The sequence below is a fragment of the Orycteropus afer genome, unplaced genomic scaffold (assembly GCF_000298275.1).
Source record: "Orycteropus afer afer isolate SDZICR_OR568_19922 unplaced genomic scaffold, OryAfe1.0 scaffold00030, whole genome shotgun sequence".
Lineage (NCBI taxonomy): Eukaryota > Metazoa > Chordata > Mammalia > Tubulidentata > Orycteropodidae > Orycteropus > Orycteropus afer.
This window is the reverse complement of record NW_006921617.1, coordinates 10,214,009-10,233,600: the sequence shown is the minus strand read 5'-3', so window position 1 is coordinate 10,233,600 and position 19,592 is coordinate 10,214,009. Positions and strand designations below refer to the sequence as shown.

Sequence of the window (19,592 nt, the reverse complement as noted above, 5' to 3'; positions counted from 1 at the left end):
TGTGCATATGGTTGCTATGAGTCAAAAACGACTCAACGGCATCTAACAACAACACTTTTTTTGTAAGTGAAGTTATGCAATATTTGTCCTTCTGCAACTGATATATTTTCCTCAGTGTGATGTTTTAAGGCTCTTCTATGTTGTGACATATCAAGATTTCATTTCTCTTTATGGCTGAATAGTATTCCATTTTGTGTATACACATTTTGTTTATCCATTCATTTGTTGATGGACATTTCAGTTGTTTCCACCTTTTTTTAACTATTGTGAAAAGTGCTGCCAGTGAACACTGGTATACAAGTTCCTGTTTGTGTTCTTGCCTTCACTTCTTCTGGACATATATACCTAGGAGTAGAATTGCTGAATTACGTGGCAGTTCTATGTTCAACTTTTAGTAGAATCACCTAACTGTTTTCTACAGTGAATGTACCATTTTACACTCTCACCAGCAGTGAATTAGGATTCCAGTTTGGCCACAACCTCACCAACACCTGTAGTTTTCCTTTTTCTTAATCATTGATATTTTAGTGGAGGCGATACAAAAATAGTGGAGGCGATACAAAAATAGTGGAGGTATTATAGTTTTGATTTGCATCTCTCTAATGGCTAATACCTTTCTTCAGCAACATAAATGGTGGCTGTATACATGTAGTTTCACTAGATAGAATACACAGGAATCGTATTGACTACATCTGTGGAAAGAGGAGATGGAGAAGCTCAAGATCTTCAGCCAAAACAAGGCCAGCAATTGATGACGGAACAGACCATCAGTTGCTCTCATGCAAGTTCAAGTTGAGGCCAAAGATAATTAAAACAAGTCCATGAGAGCCAAATATGACCTAGATTATGACACACCTGAATTTAGAGACCATAAGAATAGATTTGACACATTGAACACCAGTGACCAAAAACCAGAGAAATTGTGGGATGACATTAAGTACATTGTGCATGATGTACCAATTGTGAGTGATCAACATGGTGGCACTGAGGAAGGGGAAGACATAGAGAGGAACATGGAAGGTGCAGACAACAAAGATGAACCCTTTTGCACATACAGTACTATGTTGTCAGTGAAGGCAAACATTGAATACGGGTGGATAGATGGGTGGACAGGGTGCACTATTAGGTATGTCTACGCAGGAGGGAGTGTACCCAAGACTGTGTATAGGGTTGGCAGGCAATGGTTCTAAAGGTGTATTTGTATGTTCTATAAGAATTCCCAGGTATTTATATAGTAGAGGTGACAAAGGGCAAGGTTGTAGTCACTTTTTGGTCACAGCCATCTACCCAGAGGGAGCGAGTAGTTGAAGCTGTGGACTCAAAACCATAGTTACAGGGGACATCAAGCTCAGTGGGCATAACATACTACACAAAACATTGTTCCACCTCCTACTTTGGTGAGTAGTGACTGGGATCTTAAAAGCTTGCAAGCAGCCATCTAGATGCAACAGTGGGTCTCTCCTTGTCCAAAGCAAAGAAGAATGGAGAAAACCAAAGATCCATGGAAACAACTAGTCCTAGCGACTGGTACACCATGCGATCTGCATCATATATGACTATGAGACCAGAAGAACTAGATGGTGCCTGGCTACCACTGTCAACAACTCGGAGGGGGATCTATGTAGGAGATCCTGGATAGAGAGGGAGAACAATGTGGAACAAAACTCAAATCATTTGGGAAAAAAAAGGGGGGTGGGGCCCAGGTTTGCTGGTCTGATAGAGCCTGGTGGAACCACTGGGACTATGGCCTCTAGCTGCCCTTCAGGTCTGGAATTGAACCCATTCCTGTGGCTTCCAGCCAAGCAAAAGACAGGCATATGTGTTACCTGAGGTAGATACAGTCCTTGGAAAGAACAATCATGGGGCATATTTATGTACAGGGAGACAGCTCAGGGGGCAGGAGTCCATGGAGGGATGGACACAGGGAAGAGGTAACTATTGGGAGGAAGTGGGAGGGGAGCTGTTGCATTGGGGTAAATTGTAGTCAATGTCATGAAAGAAAGTGTATGTGAACTGCTGTATGGAAAGTGAATTTGGTCTGTAAACTTTCACCCAAATCACAATTTAAAAATAGAAGAAGAAGAACATCATGCATGAAGAAAGCAAAATGTCATTAAAAAGACAGGAAAAGAAAAAAAGACTTAAATGGATGTCAGAAGAGACTCTGAAACTTGTTCTTGAATGGCGAGAAGCTAAAGCAAATGGAAGAAACAACAAGATAAAAGAGCTGAACAGAAGATTTCAAAGAGCAGCTCGAGAAGACAGAGTCAATTATTATAATGAAGTGTGCAAAGACTTGGAGTTAGAAAACCAAAAGGGAAGAACACAGTCAGCATTTCTCAAGCTGAAAAAACTGAAGAAAAAATTCAAGCCTCAAGTTGCATTATTGAAAGATTCTATGGGGAAAATATTGAATGATACAGGAAACAGCAAAAGAAGATGGAAGGAATATAAAGACTCACTATACCACAAAGAATTAGTAGATGTTCATCAATTTCAGCAGGTGGCATATGATCAATAATCAGTGGTACTGAAGGAAGAAGTTGAAGCTGCACTGAAGCAATTAGCAAAAAACAAGACTCCAGGAGTTAGCAGAATACCCATTGAGATGTTTCAAGAAAGGGATGCTGCCCTGGAGGCACCTACTCATCTATGCCAAGAAATTTGGAAAATAGCCACCTGGCCAACTGACTGAAAGATACCCATATTTGTACCCGTTCCAAAGAAAGGTGATCCAATAGAATGTGAAAATTATCAAACAATATCATTAATATCACACACAAGTAAAATCTTGCTGAAGATACTTTAAAAATGGTTACAGTGGTACAGGGAACTTCCAGAAAGGCAGGCTGGATTCAGAAGAGGATGTGGAATGAGGGATGTCATTGCTGATGTGAGATGGATCTTGGCTGAAAGAAAAGAATACTGGGAAGATGTTTACCTGTGTTTTATTGACTACTCAAAAGTGATCGACTGTGTGGATCATAACAAATTATGGATAACATTGAGAAGAAAGGGAATCCCACAACACTTGATTGTGCTCATGAGGAACCTGTACATAGACCAGGAGGCTGTCCTTTGGACAGAGCAAGGGGATGCTGCATGGTTTAGAATCAGGAAGGGAGTACATCAGGGTTATATCCGTTTGCCATACTTATTCAATCTCTATGCTGAACAAATAATCCAAGAAGCAGGACTGTATGAAGAATGTGGCATCAGGATTGGAGGAAGACTTACTAACATCCTTCGATATGCAAATGACACAACCTTGGTTGCTGAAAGTGAAGATGACTTGAAGCACTTACTGATGAAGATTAAAGGCTACAGTCTGCAGTATGTATTACACCTCAACATAAAGAAAATGAAAATCCTTACAACTGCACCATATGTATGTGCATGTGTCTATTCATGTCACTACACTTGTAGATCTCTAAGATGCACTAGGAGTAGGATTGATGGATCATAAGATATTTCTATTTCTAGCTTTTTGAGGAAACACCATACCATTTTCCATAGTGTTTGTACTCTTTTATAGTCCCACCAGCAGTGTTTGAGTTCCAGTCTCCTCACAACCTCACCGCTATTTGTTATTTCCTAACCCCCCCCCACTTTTTTTTTTTTATTGTGCCATTTTTGCAGGAGAGAGATGTTATCTCATTGCAGTTTTGATTTACATCTCTCTAATGGCAGTGAAGACTAAGGTGCATCTAACCAAAGCCATGATACTTTCAGTAGCCTCTTATGTGAAAACTGGACAGACGATAAGGAAGACAGAAGAGTTGATGATTTTGAGTGGTGATGTTGGTGAAGAATACTGAAAGTACCAGGGGCTGCCAGAAGAACTAACAAATATGTTCTGGAGCAAGTGCAGTTGGAATGCTCCTTGGAAGCGAGAATGGCCAGACTTCTGCTCACTTACTTTGGTCATGTTGTCAGAAGGGACCATTCCCTGGAGAAGGGTATCATGCTTGGTGTAGTGGAGGATCTGGGAAAAAGGGAAAGGCCCTCAACAAGATGGATTGACATGATGGCAACAGTAGGCTCCGGTATAGCAAAGATTGTGAGACTGTCACAGGACCGAGCAGTGTTTCATTCTGTTGCACATACCGAAAAAAAAACTAAACTCACTGCTGTCAAGTCAGATCTGACTCATAGCCATCCCTCCTTGGGTTTCCAAGGTGGTATCACTACAGAAGTAGATTGCCCAATTTTCCTTCCAAGGAGTGGCTGGTGGATTTGAAGCGCCAGCCTTCTGGTTAGCAGTCAGATGCCTTAGGCACTACACCATTATGAATCAGAGCCAACTCGATGGCACCTAACAGCAACAAATGATTAATGACATTAAACATCTTTCCATGTGCTTTTTGGCCATTTGAATATCCTCTTGGGTTAAAGATTTGTTGAAGTCCTTGCCCTTTTTTTTTTTTTCCGAGTTGTCTTTTTGTTAAGTTGTACAAGTTTTATATATAGTAAAACCAGTGAAAGCCAGAACCTGGGTAAAGTGGGAACCTGTCAGAAAGAAAATTCAAAAATTTTTCACTAAAACAAGCAATAAAAACATGGTAAGACTAATTATCTTCCTGCCTTGCACAAAGGCAGGAAACTTGCAAAACCCAGGAAAACAAGGCAGTGCTACTGAGCCCCAGCTCTCATAGGCTTCACTATGTATTTTGGATATTACACCTGTATCAAACATACGATTCTCAGAAATTTTCTTACAATCTGTAGGTTGTCTCTTTGTTGATAAAATCCTCTGATAAATAAAGTATTTAATTTTTATGATATCCCATTTATCTGTTTTATCTTTTGCTGCTTGTGCTTTTATTATCGTATCTTAACTGCATCTTTAAAAACTAGGTCCCACAGTCTTTCCCCTACATTTTCTTTTAAGAATTTTATGGTTTTAGTTTTCACATTTAGGTCCTTAATCCATTTTAAATTGGTTTGTGTGTACGGTGTGAGGCATGGATCCTGTTTCATTCCTCTGATGTAGAAATCCCATTTCCAGCACCATTTATTGAGGAGACTCTCTTTCCTCCAGTGAATGGACTTAGCACCCTTTTTGAAAATCAATTAACCACAGATATATCCTTCTAACCTAATCATTATTTTCAGCCAGGAAGAGGCAGAATTAGGAAATAATAGTTACTTTTTTATTATCTATAGAGAAAAATACCGCTTAAAAATGCTTGGCATATAGTTGTTGTATGCCATTGAGTCAATTCTGCATCACAGCAACTCTATAGGACAGAGTAGAACTACCCCATAGGGTTTTCTAAGCTGTAATCTATGGTTGCAGATTGCCACATTTCTCCCATGGAGCTGCTGGTGAGCTTAAACCCCACCAAACTTTCAGTTAACTGCCAAGCACTAAAACCATTGCATTACCAGGGTTCCTTTGGCATACAGTAAACATTTAATAAATATTTGATGAAGAATGGATTAAGAACTGTTTGGTTCTCTAATAAACTGAATTAGCATTTCAAATAAAATGAATGAATGTTTTGGGATTATTTCTCCTCTCAGCTCTCACATTGTTAATTTAAGTCCTAAACCAAGTGTCTTTGTAGTAACAAATGGATTAATTTAAAATTTAATTCATTTTTCTCCCAGGGAGACTAGCTTACAAAATTTTCCTCATATTGAGGTGGTTCGGAAAAAAGAAGAGAGAAAAAAGTTGCTTGGACACACATGTAAGGAATGTGAAATCGTAAGTACTAATTAAATACTGTCTAGTTTTTTTCAATTATGACTTTATAGTTGATAAATGCATGATTTTAAAGGTCATAGATAAAAATTATATTTGTATCTAGAAACCTAACTTTAGCCAGGAATAATAGGAGGAATAAATAAACAACATACAGGCTGTGACCTAGGAGATATAAACAGAGGGAAATGAAAGCTCATAATTTCTCTTAAATTTTCATTAAGTGAATCTGGAGCCAAAGGTCTAGATCTTATTACCAGGTTAAGACATTTGTACCATTTTTCTTTTTTTCGGTGTTTACTTGTATTTATTTTATTTCCCCCCTTGTGTTATAATGGCAAACACCCTTATACCATTTGGGGAAAACTTTGATATTTCAGTAATAAACTTTAATTACTTATATACACATTCTTAGGAAATGAGGTATACTCATAATTTTTTTTTTTTTTTTTTTTTTTTTTGTAAATAACTGGTACCACTATAAGCTCTGGGTTTTTCCCATTTTTCTTCCCAAACAAAATGTGATGAATAGGCTCTAGTTCATCCATAGAACACAATTATATTATTATTTTAATACTAATGGCTGCCTTGGACAATAAGTAAATAGTACCAATTATCTTATTACTAAATAGTCCAGGCAAGTTCTGTGTTTTCTTGAAACATACTGTTTTTATTTCTTCCATTGCTATCTGTCTTAGTTATCTAGTGCTACTATAACAGAAATACCACAGATGGGTGGTTTTAACAAACAAATTTATTTTCTCACACTTTAGAAGGCTAGAAGTCTGAATTCAGGGTGTCAGCTATAGGAGAAGGCTTTTTCTCTATTAGCTCTGGAGGAAGCCCTGACTCTGGCTTCTGCTCTGGTCGATCCTCATGTGGCTTGGCATATCTCTTCCCCCATATCTACTTCTTTCATTGGCTATTTAATCTCTCTTACCTTACAAAATAGTTTGATGTAAGATATACCCTATACTAATCTTGTCTCATAGATTATGGCTTCTGCCCATTACCCAATTCTAAAACTACTTTCATATTTTTGGTATCTATAACAAAGAGCTTTGGTAGCATAGTGGCTAGGGCACTTGACTGCTAACCAGAAGGCTGGCGGTTCAAACCCACCAGCCACTCCTCGGAAGGAAGGTTGGGCAATCCTACTTCCGTAGTGATACTGCCTCGGAAACCCAAGGAGGGGTCACTATGAGTCAGGGCTGACTCGACGGCACATAACAACAACAACAACATAACAAAGACAACCTATTCCCAAAGGGTATTATAACCACAGATATAGAGGTTGGGGACGTACGTTTTCAGGGGACACAGTTGAATCCATAATATTCTACCCTTTGAGCTCCAGTGAGTTTGGTTTTTTTTTTTTTTTTTCGGTTTGCCACATGTAAAACATACTCACCCTGTCACATTATTATGACTTAAATTCTTAAGTCAATTCCAAGCCCAAAATCTCATCTTCTGAATCTAAATCAAATATGGGTGAGACTTTAGGCATACTTCATCCTGGAGCAAAATTCCTCTTCATCTGTGAATCTGTGAAATCCAGATTACTGATTATCTATTTCCATAGTACTATGATACAACAGGCACAAGGTAGGTATTTCCATTACAAATGGGAGAAATTGGAGGGAAAGAAGGGATAATGGGTACCAAGCAAGTGTAAAACCCAGCAGAATACCTTACATTAGCTCTCAAGGCTTGAAAACAATCCTTTCTTCTCTGAGACCATCTAGACTATGGCCCTGCCCTTCAGACATGCACAGTGTTGGCCGTATTTCTGGATTCTGAGCCTGAGATCCCTGGGCCTTGGGCTCAGAGACCATTCTCCTAGTCCATCTGACTGGTAACCCCACCTCCTCAGCCCCAGTAGGCCCCATTCTTCTGCCTGTTGGACATGGTATCCCTGTCCCCTCAGCTCTGGGCAACAGCCCCATCATGCTGGCATTCATGAACGGCAGCCCCACACTCCAGAACTGAGTTTGTGAAGATCTGACTCTTTAAACCTAGGAGGCCATGATTCTACTTTCTGAAACCAGTACAGACCTGCTTCCCATGCTCCTTCTGCTGACCTCTGAGCTACTCCAGGAATGGTTCTTTTATTTTTTTGCAGGACATCAAATGTAGCTCCTTTGACCACTTTCCTGCATGTAGAATTCCAAGGGACAAGACAGTGTTCTGTCCTTTCATTCTTTCTCTGTTCCCTTCTGCTGTAGTCATTGGTCAGATCCATCAGTCACAGCTTAATCTCTTTAACAAAAGATTGTATAGCCATGTCCTTGGTGAACATTTTAGGAAATGTGTCCTTAGTTTATACAACAGAATTTTCCAAAATTTTAAGTTCTGTTTTCATTTTATACAGTTCATTTTTAAGTTCATCTCTTTCCTTTTGCATTTTACTATAAGCAGCAAAGAGAAACCATGCAGCCCCTTTATGATCTTGCTTAGAAATCTCTTCAGCCAGACATCCAAGTACATCACTTACAAATTCTCCCTTCCACTAAACATTCAAACGTAATTCAGACAAGTTCTTTGCCACTGCATAAAAAGCATTGCTCTTCCTCCATTGTCCAATCATATGTTCATTGTTTCCTTTTAAAGCTTCACCAGAAGCACATTTAAGTCCATATTTCTAGCAAATTCTGTTGTTGGCATCATATGTGTTCTCTAAGACAAAAGGACTTTCTCTATAACTCTCCTCACTTCCTTCTGAGCCCTTAACAGAATTGACTTTGACATCCATAATTCTACCAACAGTCTCTTCAATAGAATCTAGGCTCTTCCTACCAGGTCTCTGCCCATTACCCAATTCCAAAACCACTTCCATATTTTTGGTATCTATTAGAGCAGCCTCCTTTCTCCTGGTACTAAATTCTTAGTTTATCTGGTTCTTCTATAACAGAAATACCACCAGTGTTGTTGTTGTTATATGCTGTCAAGTCGGACCCGACTCATAGCAACCCCTCCTTGGGTTTCCAAGCAGTATCACTATGGAAGTAGATTGCCCAACCTTCCTTCCAAGGAGTGGCTGGTGGGTTTCAACCACTAGCCGTCTGGTTAGCAGTCAGGTGCCTTTGGCACTATGCTACAATGTATTTTCTCATAGTTTAGGAGCTAAAAGTCTGAATTCAGGATTTCACCTCTAGGGGAAGGCTTTCTCTCTGTCTGCTCTTACCTCTTTGAGCTTCTGCTCCTAGGCAAACTTTATGTGTCTTGGCATCTCACTTCCCCTATGTCTGCTTCTTTAACTAACTTGTTTAATTTCTCTATTGACTTAAAACACACCCTTCACTAAGTCTGTCTCATTAACATAAAAAGACAGTCCGTTCCCAAAAGGGACATACAATAAATATTTTGGGAGGACACAGTTCAATCCATGATACTGCCGTCCTTTAGCTGTCAAATGAGTACCTCCATCAATTTACTTCCTTTTTAAATTTTCTACTTAAAAACTATGTGGTAGAAAATTTGATACCAGGCACATTAAAGTTATATGTGAAAATATGATTAGATTTCAGTGTATGTAGGCATTTGGGAAAAATATATTCTTATATACTAACAGGGATCTCTTGATGTAGTGACTAAGGCATTTGACTGCTAACCAGAAGGCTGGATGTTCAAACCCACCAGCCACCACTCTTCAGAGGGAACATTGAGCAATCTACTTCCACAGAGATAACCACCTCAGAAACCCAAGGAGGTGGGGGGTCACTATGAGTCGGGATTGACTCAGTGGTAGTGAGTTTGGGGTTTTTTTTTTGTTTGTTTGTTTGTTTTTCAGTTTTTATACACTAGCAATGGCATGGCTATTTTGGAAAACAGTTTGGCAACTAAGCAAAACCTCCTATAACATGAATTGTCCTAATATAAATCAAATTTATCATGATTTTTTAACTAAAGAATATGGAATAAACATCACTTTTTTACAATCTGGAGCTAATACTACCAGTTGAAAAAGCCCTTACGCTAGAAACACTGCTGATTTGCATCTTTCAAGAATCTTCATATACTGTCTGTTTTTCAGTCTCTGAAAACCATTCTTTCATACATTTTATTCAATTAAGGCAGGAAGTAAATCTGGTCCTTGTTACTCCACCATGACCAGAAGAGAAAGTGCCACTCCCATATAAATAACATTCATATGCTTACAGTTTCTAAAGTTATCCCATTGTCTATTTCACTTGTCTTCTTAGATGTATAATTGTCATCTCAAACTTCATGTGTTCTAAAACAAACATTTCTGCCTCCAATTTCCAAACCGCACCTCTGAGTCTTCCATATGTCACTAATGGCAGTTCCACTCTTTAGTTGTTTAAACCAAAGACCTTACAGTTATCCTCTATTCTCTTTCACACCCTGTAATCGATCTGTCAGCAAATCCCACTGGTTATGCTTTCAGTCCCATTTCCAGCTACTACTTACTGTCTCACCACTAACCCTTTGAACCAGGGTACCATTTTATCTTGCCTGAGTTACAGAAATACCTCTCCTTGCCTTTTCATTCTTACCTCTTATAGTGTACTCAACACAGTAATGATTGAACCTTTTTTTTAATCATCTTTTTATATAAAAGTTAAATCATATCATTCTTCCACTCTGCAGTGTCTTCCCAAAGTCCTTATCAGATACAACAAATCCTTATACCTCGCTTTATCTCTTACTTCATATTCTACCGCTCTGCCGCTTGCTGGTTGTGTTACAGCTGCAACAGCCTACTATTGGCTTTTGAATATGTTGTAATTTGATAATCATGTCTTTTCCAATAAAGTATGGTTCTCTAAGGTCATATCCCAAAGCCAAAGGTAACAAATGCTTGTACACACAGCAGTAATGGTGAAAAAGATAACTTTCCCTACCCACCCTGCCAGAAAATAATTAAAAAAAAAAAACCTATTTCAGAGATACTATAAAGCCTTTGATTAATCTCTGTAAAAGAAAACTATATTAAAAACCTTTGCTTCAAACTTAAGTTCTAGTCCTAAATCTGCCACTCTCAGCTTATAATACTGAACCAAACTCTGCCCTTGAGTCAATTTCGACTCATAGCGACCCCTCCTTGGGTTTCTGAGGTGGTATCTCTATGGAAGTAGATCGTCAAATCTTCCTTCCAAGGAGTGGCTGGTGGGTTTGAACCGCCAGTCTTCTGGATAGCAGTCAAATGCTTTAGGCACTATGCCACCAGAGCTCCCTCCCTCAGTTTATAATAGCCTAGGAGCCACTCAAACCCACCAGCCACTCCTCGGAAGGAAGGATAATTAGTAGATAATTAGTACTGTATGTGTTGATTACTAGTATTATCATCAATGAGTAGTATTTCCTTAAAATGCTGAATATTTGAATAAATGTCTTCCTTAGCTTCTAGTTAATAAGGATATCAGTCCATTTATTATTCCTAAGTGAAAAAACTCACTAATTTTTATTATTAGTATTATGCAGATATCCCAGCAGAAGAAAGAGTAAAGAAGTTGGCTTCCTGCTCAAGACACCGATTCCGCTATATTCCTCCCAACACACCAGAGAATTTCTGGGAAGTTGGTTTTCCTTCTACTCAAACTTGTATGGAAAGAGGTAAGAACATAGATATTTGGGAATTGATAGACGTGTTTAAATATCATGTATACCCAACTCTGAGCATGAGACTTTTTCTCTATGATTCTCTTTACCTTCTGCTGCAAATTGGATAGTAGTTTTGTGATGTAAACACGAGTTCCTAGAGAGAAAAGGCTTAAAAAACAAAACAACAAAAAAGTCTTTTTAAAGATACTAACTGGAATTTTGGATTATAAAATCTCATTTGTCAAGAATGCTAGATGTTTATAAACCATATTTTGGTAAAAAGGACATTATTTGGGAAGATTATTGACACACCGCTCCTTCAAATGTGGCACTTATATTTTATAAGTTTGAAAATATATATATATAGTTTTAGTGCTATTTTAAAAAATGTCACAAGTTGTAATTTTTGTTCTCATCCGTGTTATTACTCACCAGTGACATATTGCTAAAAAAAAATGTATATACATGGTTTCCTGGTTTTATATCAATTTTCTCCTAAAGCTATTCACCGTGCTCTGCATTTCTAATGTCACAGCACATTCCCCTTTCCATGGTCAAAGTAATGCTACCATTGTGGACAATTCTAGCTTTTGGGCTGTATAATCAATCCTAGCCATTAGGTCTGAATTTTATTGCAACCATTGGTTTAAATGAAGTGTTCTAGAATCCTTAGCCTTTAAGAGCTATTCATATAAGTAGTATCTGTTTCCCAAACCCTTTATTATAAAATTATTAATCCAAAGGAGGTTATAGAAGCATCTAACAGCTCTTCTTTAGGAAGGGACCTCTTTGGTTCAAGATTTTATGTCCTATATTACTATATTCATAGACTTTTTTAAAAAACATATTAATTTAAAACTCATTTGTTATTAATGTTGCCACAGAGAATCTTTTTAACTAAAGAATGCACTCATATTTTATGAAGAATTTTATTTCAAATCAACCTAAAACATAAGGAATAAATTTTCACAATAAACATGTACAGTATGTAGTGTGCCAACTATATACTTCAATAATAGTTGTTGAGGAAAAAAAAAAATAACATAAGGGAGGGAGTATATTAGCTAAGCTGAGTCTTATTCTGAACACTTTAATATTTTTTGCTATTTTCTCCATGGTCTCGCGAGCACTCAATAGGTTGTATCTTTCTTGTGGTTTAAAATACTGACTTTTGTGAAAATATAATATGTCTACTGAGTTACCACTAGAAAATACAGTAGCATTCAGATATTTATAATTTGAGTTTTAGATTTATAACAAATTTAATTAGTAGATTTCAAGTCTGTATAAGTTAGAGATAAACATAAACTTTTACACACAAGATTGTATGATGTTGTTAGTTGCTGTCGAGTCAACTTTGACTCATTGACGACCCCATGTGTGCAAAGTAGAACTGCTCCTTGGGGTTTTTAAGGCTGTATCCTACTGGAAGCAGATCACCAAGCCTGTCTTTCAAGGCACTTCTGGGTAGGTTCAAACCTCTAACCTTTGGGCTTCTAGTTGTGCACCACTCAGGGACTCTATGTTGTTGTTGTTGTTGTTATGTGCCGTCGAGTTGGCCCCGACTCATAGCAACCCCTCCTTGGGTTTCCGAGGCAGTATCACTACGGAAGTAGGATTGCCCAACCTTCCTTCCGAGGAGTGGCTGGTGGGTTTGAACCGCCAGCCTTCTGGTTAGCAGTCAAGTGCTTTAGCCACTATGCTCAGGTATAGCAAAGATCGTGGGGCTGGTGCAGAACCAGGCAGTGTTTCGTTCTGCTGTACATGAGGTCACTATGAGTCGGCGATGACTCGATGGCACCTAACAATAACAACAACAACAAAACTTAGTGAGGTTAAGTGGCGTGTGTGATCTTGTCAGTGTGGAGTGTGGGTGGAGCTGGCCTTCTTTAACAGAACACCCCATTGCCTACAAAACTGAACAGATACATACAGGTACTAAATATATTGGAAGTTGGAGCCTTGTTTTTCAATTCATGCTATGTAGGTTGCTGTTTTTTTTCGTGCTTGCCGTGTGCTCTGGGTTGAGGATGTGGAGTCTAGGATCACTTGGCCTGGGTTGGGACTCTGTTGGTGCCCCATTTTAGCTCTGGGACCTTAGGCAGGTTACTTAGCCTCTTCCAGGCTCCATTTCCTCATCTGTAAGATGTGCCTAGCACTGGTACCTATAGGAAGGTATTTATCAAATGATAAAGATCACCACCTAGAATTTCAGTTAAGCCTTGCCATATTATAGTGACTATTCCTGAGTAGGAGCTGTGGTGGTGTGGTGCCTAAGGCATTTGACTGCTAACCAGAAGGCTGGCGATTCAAACCCACCTGCCACTCCTTGGAAGGAAGATTCTGTAGTGGTACCACCTTGGGAGGGGTCTCTATGAGTCAGATCTGACTCGATGGCAGTGAGTTTGGTTTTTTAAGTAAGAATCCTGATATTTAGCTATATGACTAAGGACGAAAATGCTTGCTTATTTTTGAGAAGTTCCAGATATGTAGCTAGAGTAACAAAAAACAAATAAACTCACTGCCATCAAGTAATTTGAGACCCCTCCTTGGGTTTCGGAGGCAGTATCTCTACGAAAGGAGATTGCCCAGTTTTCCTTCCAAGGATTGGCTGTAGAGTTTGAACTGCCAGCCTTCTGATTAGCAGTCATATGTCTTCAAAAAACACAGTCTCTGACAGCTATTGGCAAATTTACACTTTCCTCACCAACAAGCTAGATAATGTCTTAACATGATGTCTCTCTGCCTGGTCACCAAATAGAATCCGACAATCTGGATAGAATCTTTGTTTGCTGTGCCCTAGGGGTATGGCATAGTTCTTCCTTGTAAATCACATGATTGGAGACACCCTGGAAAAAACTAACAGTCTGAAGAGTATAGGAGCATGTCATCTAATGAAATAGCTACTATGAAAAGTCTTTTGATAAGCACCTGAAATTTATCATAAAGAGTTCCTGTTTACCAATTTGTCCGCATGTATATGCTGTGGAAAGCAGAATAAGAAAGTACTTAAGAGTTCTGGTTCTGGTATTAGATCTTGGGCCAGAATCCCAGCTCATCCACTTCCTCGTCTTGTGACCTTGAGCAAATTATTCAACTTCCCTGGTATAGATGAAGTTACTTCAAAGGTATGTGAGAATTATCTGAAATAATGTGTTTTAAAACATTTGACAAATGTGTGCTGCTGTTGTTACTATAAATGAGGAAGCTGATGTGAAGTAGTGAAATCATTTGAATCATGTGAACTTAGAAAGCATTAAATAAGACACATGTTCATATGTGTGTGTGTGTGTGTATATATATATATATATATATATACACACACACACACATATAAATTTAGTCTTCTAAATTTATAATTTTTTCTTTTAAGGTTACATTAAGGAAGATGTTGATCCCTGTCCTCGTCCAAAAAGACGCCAGCCTTACAATGCAATGTTTTCTCCAAAAGGAAAGGAGCAGAAGACATAGATGTTGATGTAAAAGAAGGATAGAGGACAATTTTTCCTTTTTAGTTATTTATAGTTAATATTAGTATGAAACACTGATTTTTTTTTTTTTTTTTGATCTTCTGTAAACTGATTTATAAATCAATTTTCTATTGAAAATGTTTTAAAATGGCATTTACCCACTATACAACTATTTAAAGTGTGGATGAGTTTATGTTGTATTTTCTTGCTTTTGCACCTTTAAAACAATAAGGTGCTTTCATTTTGCACTCTAACTTAAGAGGTCTTTATTTACTTTATTTAGTAATATACTCAATTACAGTTTTGAAAATATGATAGTTTTTGTCTGTGATTTGTTGCCTTCAGATCTTTTCTTTCCATCTTCTCTTGGTGTTTACATTTAGCAGTGACTTTATATTAATCATTAAAAATCTTCATTCTCTCATCATTTGCTCTTCTGTAGGTCATACCAGTGTTTGGCATTTAGAGCTTGGGAAAAAAAGCTAAATTTGAATAGTCATTTTAACTTTGCAGCTGTTTTGTTGTTGTTGTTGTTGTTGCTGAATTGAAATGAGGGGTACCACTCTATAGTATATTTCTTCTGCGGTGATCATGAAATGTCAACCCTTTTTTCTTTGCTATATCATAAAAATTAACATAATCCTCTGATTTGATCATAGTATTTACATGTTTTCATCATACTTTTTTTTTTTAATCTGGTCCAGTTTTCAATCTGAAATTTGTTGCATTCTCTGCCCATTATGTTCTGTTGTATTACTTCTTTTGATTGACTAGTGTTATAAACTTCAAGTTTGGCATCAAAATAGAGTTCTCTGTTTAGCAACTTTCTGTCCCTCTAGGGCCTAATATGTGAGCCATTAAGATGACTAACCACACCTGTGTCATCATTTCTAGTGGCACTTATCAACATCTTTTTTATAGATTCCTTTAATTCATATCTTGACAGTATTACTACATAAACAAGAGTACATGAGACTGAATAGAATGCCTCATTGAAGTCTAAATAACCTTATAGATACAATCTTTTCTTCTTAGAATTTCTAAGATCTTTTTGCTTTGAGTAGAGTTCTTCAGTGATTATGGTTCCCATGAGGATAGATAGCATCGGTTTGTGTTTGCACCGATGGGAAAGGAAATTCTATTTATGAATAATATATGGTAGGCACACTTATATACATCATTTGGCTCTGGGTTTTTATAGTGCAATGAATTGCTCCACTAGTCATAGTCTTGTAATACTCCCACCAAAAGATTGGGTAGTTGTTGTTGTTGTTATGTGCCATCAAGTTGGACCCAACTCATAGCGACCCCTCCTTGGGTTTCCGAGGTGGTGTCACTATGGAAATAAATTGCCCAGCCTTCCTTCTGAGGAATGGCTGGTGGGTTTGAACTGCCAACCTTCTGGTTAGCAGTCAAGTCCCTTAGGTACTCCGCTACCAGACCTCCTAAAAGATTGGGTAGGACTATGCAAATAAGATGTTTGTGACCCATCAAGGGGATTGGATAACTTGCTAATAATACAAATAAGGGGCATAGCACCCTTTGTGGGGTTGGACCATGCAAATAAAGTGTATGGTACTCTAACATAGGGATTGGTCAATTTTGCAATCCCACTAGGCTTAAAATGAGGCATCCAGAGGCAGAAAGGGGGCTTCTCACTACCACCAAGAAAGAAGAGCCAGGAATGAAATATGTCCTTTGGTTTGCTTTGCTGGGAGCCTCCATGACCCAGGATACAGAGATAGAGAGCTATAACACTTGGCTGAGATGGCGAGCAGCAGCAGAGAAACAGAAGAAGCAGAACCAGGAGAGTAGCAGGAGACAGTGTGGTGGACTTCTGGACCTAAGAGCAAGAAAGCTGAGTGCTGTGTGCAAAAGGCTTGCTGGTGGAGCCTCCAGCACTTAGTGAAGTTAGGTTTACCCACTCATGAGCAGAGCTAGAGCTCAGTGCCTTCAGGCTAAGCCTTACTGGCAGAGTATGGTCCCTATGGGCTCTTACTGGCAGAGCTAAAAGATCTTTGTAACACTTGCCCAAGCAGGACAGGCCTAAGCTTAGACAAAAAGTAAGAGATGTCTCCCTAATAGTAATTTGGCAACTACCTAACCCATTTGTAACTATCAGTCTCCCTGTGAGTTGGGATGAACTAAAGTTTCCCTTTTTATCTGCTACTAACCAGCTCTACCATTAAATAGTAATAAAATGGACACTTAGAAAAATACTTGAGTTAGAAGGATGAGTTTAAATGCAAAACTGTAGTTCATGATGCTTAGTGTACAAACTTTTCTTTAAAAAGATAATGTATATAAATAGTCATTTGTATAAATAAATTTACATAAGGAGCCCTAGTGGCACAGTGATTAAGAGCTTGGCTGCTAACCTAAAGGTTAGTGGTTTGAACCCACCAGCTGCTCTATGGAGAAAGATGCAGCAATCTGCTTCTGTAAAGATTACAGCCTTGGAAACGGTGGAACAATTCTACTCGGTCCTGTAGGGTCACTGTAAGTCACAATTAACTTGACAATCAGTTTGGGGTGTTTTGTTTTTTTATATTTGTAAAGCATTGTACATGTTAGATAATATTTGCAAACAAATATATGTAAGTCACTAGTTATATATACTTTACAAGTCTGAGGTTTTTAGAGGTGAGAACCCCTAATTTGAACTTTGGAAATATGCTGAATGTACATGTGAGCACTTAACATTTCAGTAACACCTCTTTTGCCTTTGAGAAACCATCTGAAACCTAAGGTTGTCAAAAGCAACAAATTAAATGAGTTAGTTATGAGTATCCAAATGTATGTAAAGGGCATAATATGTTACCTTGAAAGAAAAGCCAAATGAACTACAAGATATGCCCCAACTCCTTTCAGGTACTGAAAAGTGTTCCCAAACTGGAATGTGAGCTGCTGTTAGGTTCAGTATGTTAGTAACTCAATTTAAATTGCATCTAATGCATGCATTTAAAAATTTATACAGCACATTGTTGTTGTTATTAGGTGCAATCAAGTGGTTCCAACTCATAGCAACTGTGTGTACAACAGAATGAGACACTGCCCATCCTCACAATTGTTGCTGTGCTTGAGCCCATTATTGCCACCATTGTGTTAGCCAGTCTCATTGAGGTTCTTCCCCTTTTTTTCTGACCAAACATGACTGAATATGGTATCCTTCTCAAGAGACTGGTCCCTTCTGACAACATGATCAAAGTATGAGAGAAGTCTAGCCATTCTTGCTTCAAAGGAGCATTCCAACTGTACATAACTAAGACAAGTTTGTTCTTCTGCAAGAATATACTGTTGTTGTTATGTGCCGTCAAGTCGGCCCCGACTCATAGCAACCCTCTCTCTCTTCTGTAGTGGGTTGATCACTACAGAAGTAGATTGCCCAACCTTCTTTCTGAGGAGTGGCTGGTGGATTTGAACTGCCAGCCTTCTGGTTAGCAGTCAAGTGCCTTAGGCACTATGCTACCAGAGCTCCTGCAGAATATATTAGTGAATAGTATATTCACTGTTATTCACCACAATTCAAATGCATCAATTCTTCTGATGGTCTTTCTTTTTCATTGTCCAGCTTTCACATTCATATGCGGCAACTGAAAATACCATGCTTGGGTCAGGCGCATCTTAGCCTTCAAAGTGACATCTTTGCTGTTTAACACTTTAAAGAGACCTTTTGCACCAGATTTGCCCATTGCAATACATCATTTGATTTCTTGACTACTGCTTCCATGGGCATTGATTGTGAATCCAAGTAAAATGAAATTCTTGATAACTTCAGTCTTTTTTCCTTTTGTCATGATGATGCTTATTGATCCAGTTGTGAGGATTTTTGTTTTCTTTATGGTGAGATGTAATCCGTACTGAAGACTAGTCTTTGACCTTCATCAGAAAGTGCTTCAAGTCTTCTTCACTTTCAGCAAGGAAGATTGTGTCATCTGCATATTGCAGGTTGTTAATGAGCCTTCCTCCAATTCTGATGCCATGTTCTTCATATGGTCCAGCTTCTCGGATTATATGCTGAGCAAACAGATTGAATAACTATATTGAAAGGATGCAATTCTGATGCACACCTTTCCTGGTTTTCAACCATGCAGTTTCCCCTTGTTCTTTTCAAACAACTGCCTCTTGGACTATATACAGGTTCCTCGGGAACACAATTAAGTGTTCTGGAATTAATAATGTTTTTCATAATTTGTTACAATCCACATAGTAAAATGCCTTTGCATAGTTAGTAAAACACAGGTAAACATCTTTTTGGTATTCTCTGCTTTCATCTAGGATCCATCTAACATCAGCAATAATATCCCTCATTCCACATCCTCTTCTGAAACCAGTTTGAACTTCTGGCAGTTCCCTGTCATTGTATATTTTTTAATTAGTAAAATTTTACTTGCATATGATATTGTTTGGGGAGCTCTGGTGAGCCAGTCTAGGCATTTGACTGGTAACCAGAAGACTGGCAGTTCAAACCCACCAGCCACTCCTTGGAAGGAAGATTGGGCAATCTACTTCCATAGAGATAACACCTTGAAAACCCAAGGAGGGGTCGCTATGAGTCAAATCGACTCAATGGCAATGAGTTTGGAGTGCTTTTTTTTTAATGCTATTGCTTGATATGATATTGCTTGATAATGTTTGCATTCTTTTGGATTGCATTTCTTTGGAATGGGCACAGAGAGTGATCTCTTCCAGTCCATTGGCCAGGTAGCTGTCTTCCAAATTTCTTGTCATAAATGAGAGAGGACTTCCAGCATTGCATTCATTTGTTGAAACATCTGAATGGATATTCTGTCAATTCCTGGAGCCTTGTTTTTCACCAGTTTCTTCAGTGTAGCTTGGACTTCTTCCTT

The 19,592-nt window shown here is 38.4% G+C and overlaps 1 protein-coding gene across 1 annotated transcript in view; it reads left to right on the top strand.

The window, feature by feature from the left end:
- Window positions 1-14,743, top strand: part of RBBP8 (RB binding protein 8, endonuclease) — a 206,209-nt gene extending 191,466 nt beyond the window's left edge. The window contains exons 16-18 of the mRNA XM_007935591.1: window positions 5,614-5,710; window positions 11,143-11,284; window positions 14,646-14,743. Of these exons, the coding sequence (XP_007933782.1) occupies window positions 5,614-5,710; window positions 11,143-11,284; window positions 14,646-14,743 (337 nt within the window). The remainder of the gene's footprint in view (window positions 1-5,613; window positions 5,711-11,142; window positions 11,285-14,645) is intronic.
- Window positions 14,744-19,592: the final 4,849 nt, after the last annotated feature.